This window comes from Hylobates moloch, unplaced genomic scaffold, assembly GCF_009828535.3.
Source record: "Hylobates moloch isolate HMO894 unplaced genomic scaffold, HMol_V3 SCAFFOLD_4, whole genome shotgun sequence".
NCBI lineage: Eukaryota > Metazoa > Chordata > Mammalia > Primates > Hylobatidae > Hylobates > Hylobates moloch.
The window spans coordinates 159,636,048-159,640,058 of record NW_026652279.1 but is presented as its reverse complement, the minus strand read 5'-3'; the positions used below and the strand labels follow the sequence as shown (position 1 = coordinate 159,640,058).

At 42.0% G+C, this 4,011-nt stretch overlaps 1 protein-coding gene across 16 annotated transcripts in view; it reads left to right on the top strand.

The window, feature by feature from the left end:
• Positions 1-1,374, top strand: part of DOCK9 (dedicator of cytokinesis 9) — a 293,481-nt gene extending 292,107 nt beyond the window's left edge. For all 16 annotated transcript variants that reach the window (XM_032151176.2, XM_058438033.1, XM_058438030.1 and 13 more), the window contains one exon: positions 111-1,374. In XM_032151176.2, the coding sequence (XP_032007067.1) occupies positions 111-233 (123 nt within the window). In that variant the 3' untranslated portion in view covers positions 234-1,374. The remainder of the gene's footprint in view (positions 1-110) is intronic.
• Positions 1,375-4,011: the final 2,637 nt, after the last annotated feature.

Below are 4,011 nucleotides of genomic sequence, written 5' to 3'. Positions count from 1 at the left end.
CATGGCAACATTGCATTGCATATGGTTAACATTGTGTCACACATGGCAACATTGCATTGCATATGGTAACATTGTGTTGCACTCAGTAACATTGTGTTTCTGTCCTCGAGATCTGCCCCCTGGAGGAGAAGACGAGCGTCTTACCGAATTCCCTTCACATCTTCAATGCCATCAGTGGGACTCCAACAAGCACAATGGTTCACGGGATGACCAGCTCGTCTTCGGTCGTGTGATTACACCTCATGGCCCGTGTGCGGGGACTTGCTTTGTCGTTTGCAAACTCAGGATGCTTTCCAAAGCCAATCACTGGGGAGACCGAGCACAGGGAGAACCAAGGGGAAGGGGAGAGAAAGGAAGTAAAGAACTATGTTATTTCGTAACAGATTTTCTATAGGAGTTGTAAGAAGGTGCACATATTTTTTTAAATCTCACTGGCAATATTCAAAGTTTTCGTTGTGTCTTAACAAAGGTGTGGTAGACACTCTTGAGCTGGACTTAGATTTTATTCTTCCTTGCAGAGTAGTGTTAGAATAGATGGCCTACAGAGAAAAAGGTTCTAGGATCTACATGGCAGGGAGGGCCGCACTGACATTGAGGCCTGGGGGACCTTTTGCCTCGAGGCTAAGCTGGAAAATCTTGAAAATATTTTTTTTTTTTTTTCCTGTGGCACATTCAGGTTGAATACAAGAACTATTTTTGTGACTAGTTTTTGATGACCTAAGGGAACTGACCATTGTAATTTTTGTACCAGTGAACCAGGAGATTTAGTGCTTTTATACTCATTTCCTTGCATTTAAAAAAATATGAAAGCTTAAGGAATTATGTGAGCTTAAAACTAGTCAAGCAGTTTAGAACCAAAGGCCTATATTAATAAACACAACTATGCTGAAAAGTACAAAGTAGTACAGTATATTGTTATGTACATACCACTGTTAATACAGTCCTGGCATTCTGTACATATATGTATTACATTTCTACATTTTTAATACTCACATGAGCTTCTGCATTAAGTTTAATTGTGATAAATTTGTGCTGTTCCAGTATACGCAATACGCTTTAATGTTTTATTCTTGTACATAAAAATGTGCAATATGGAGATGTATACAGTCTTTACTATATTAGGTTTATAAACGGTTTTAAGAATTTCATCCTTTTGCCAAAATGGTGGAGTATGTAATTGTTAAATCATAAATCCTGTGGTGAATGGTGGTGTACTTTAAAGCTGTCACCATGTTATATTTTCTTTTAAGACATTAATTTAGCAATTTTATATTTGGGAAAATAAAGGTTTTTAATTTTATTTAACTGATCACTGCCCTGCTGTAATTAAACATTCTGTACCACATCTGTATTAAAAAGACATTGCTGACCATTTGGGGTGGCTGCTGGGTGTTTATTGTTCAGCAGTCCTAAGGGAACAGGATACCAAAATCCTCAGGGTGAAATCAAACGGGGTCTGAAATTTTCTTTAAAATACTTGAGCAGGGGAAGAAAAGAATGGGTAGAGACCACGGGACTGACAGAATGCTGGTCATTGTGGAGGCTGAAGTTGGGTGCGGGGTAAGCATGATACCAGTTTCTCTGCTTTTGGGGAAGTTTCCGTGATACGGATTTCACAAGCAGAGGGGTCGCGTCTTCAGAGGACCCGGATGAATGCTTTGTTGGACCGTGGCAGGATCTAAATCATACCAGTTACTCCCAGGTTCACATGGATACCTCGCTAGCTCTGGCTTTTCCCCTTCGGCTGTGGCAAGACGTCCATCTTTATCCCCTCGCTTACTGGCTTTCGAGATGAGAACTCTGGGATAATGCATAGGCGGCCAGGCACACCCCCTGTGCCCTACATGGTCAAGATCCCTGAACCGGGTCACATGATGGCTCCAAATGCAGGTGCTGTTCCTGCTTCTGGTGTGCCCGCTGTCCCCAGCAGGTAGGTCAGCCCCTTGTCACTCAGCCCCATATAGTTCCATTGATGGAACTAAATAAAATACCGAACAAAATAAAATAGCTAGGTTTTTGCCTTGCAGGGCTGTCAAGGCTGTCTTTTTACGTGACCAGTTAAGGAAAGAAAACTTGGAGTGCTGTGCACCCCATGAGAACCCAGCCTTCGTTCTCAAGACCCAGCAGCCAAGGGTCTTGTGGCATCTGAAACATTTGCTACCTACCAGTGGTAAGGCAAGAGGTCTTGGGAAGAGACAAAGAGGTGGCAAAGGGTCGCCATGACCCACCAGAATCCACAGCCCACTTATGCACTCATGACGCCATTGGGACTTACCCAGCATATGTTTGTCCCGTGTTGCTGACATCCCATCCCAGGCTAATAAACCTCAAGGCAAACATCAGCATGTCTGGGAGAAGAGCCTGGCGCTGAGCTGGAGTGTCTAGTCATAAACGCCTCATCTAGAAACCATAAAACTCAAGTCACCATGTAGTAAGATAAATAGAAGTCTAGAAAGAGCCTATGTCAGATAAAGGTAAGTTTGGAAGGCGGCCAACCCTTACTTATGACAGGAGTGGAGAGAGGAGCCATCTCTAAGTTGGGAGCATCCTGCAGGGAAACATCCGTATCAATTAAATCTTCCCTTCGTTATGTACAAAGCCTGGTGGAGCATTTTCTTGGGAATCTGTATTGCTATTCTGCAGTAAATGTCGGAGTTTTTCCCATAGGTCCTACTTATTCTTTCTTTTAACTGAGGTAAAATATACATAAAATATATCAGTTTAACAATTTTTAAGTGTAAGATTCACTGGCATCAAGTAGATTCTCATTGTGCAACCATCGCCACCCTGCATCTCCAGGTACTCATCTTCCCAAACTCACTCTCGGTACTCATTAAACAGGAACTCCCTGCTTCTCCCTCACAACACTGCTTTTGAAGCAACACTGGAGTTAAAACTCTAGTTAAGACCTTGTCCGGGATATTAGCCAGGTGGGAACAAATAGAGACAGGCCCTTGCACAGAGGACAGCTGCTGAGAGCAGGACTGCAGGATGGCAAGGTAACCTGAGTGACAAGAAGCAGCCACCCAGGATGGTTTAATCATATAACTCAAAGTAGTGACTCCATTCCAAGAAAATGTGATCTCCATCCATGGGGAATCGTTTGTATAAACCACGGTACATCCACACAGTGGAATACTGTGCAGCTGTAAAAATCTGCTCATTTAATGTATACAATTTGGCTGGGCACGGTGGCTCACATCTGTAATCCCAGCACTTTGGGAGGCCGAGGTGGGCAGATCACTTGAGGTCAGAAGTTTGAGACCAGCCTGGACAGCATGGTGGAATTCTGTCTCTACCAAAAATTCAAAAATTAGCCAGGCATGCTGGCAGGCACCTGTAATCCTAGCTACTTGGGAGGCTGAGGAACTACAATCACTTGAACCTGGGAAGCAGAGGTTGCAGTGAGCCGAAATCACACCACTGTATTCCAGCCTAGGTGACAAGTGAGACTCTGTCTCAAAAAATAATAATAATGTATACAATTTGATGAGAGCAGACAGGCATACACCTGTGAGACTATCACCACAACTGAGGTAAAAAAAAAAAAAAAAAAAAAAAAACATAGTAAAATATATCCATCACTTCCAGAAGTTTCCTCGTGCTCCCCCCTTATTTTGTGGTAAGGACATTTAACACGAGATCAACCCTCAACAAATCCGTAAGTGCACAATAACAGTAATGCATATAGGCAAATAACATGTTTTATAGTTGTTACTTACAGCAAGGGGGAGGGAATGATGTACAGGGGACAGGGTTAGAAGATAAACTTGTCTAATATCATTTGCTTTATAGATTTGGCTTTAGAACCATGCAAATGTTTACATAAGTATCAAATGAATTTTTAAATTTCTAAAAAAATTGAAGGCAAAATGTGATAAATGAACCTAACCATATAATATTATGTTGGTAACATACAGAGAGGAATTATTTCAAACAACTTTAAAATACAGCAGTTTTACTGTGCTTTCTTAGTGTGATATGCCCTCAGGTCAAGTACAGTGGCAATCA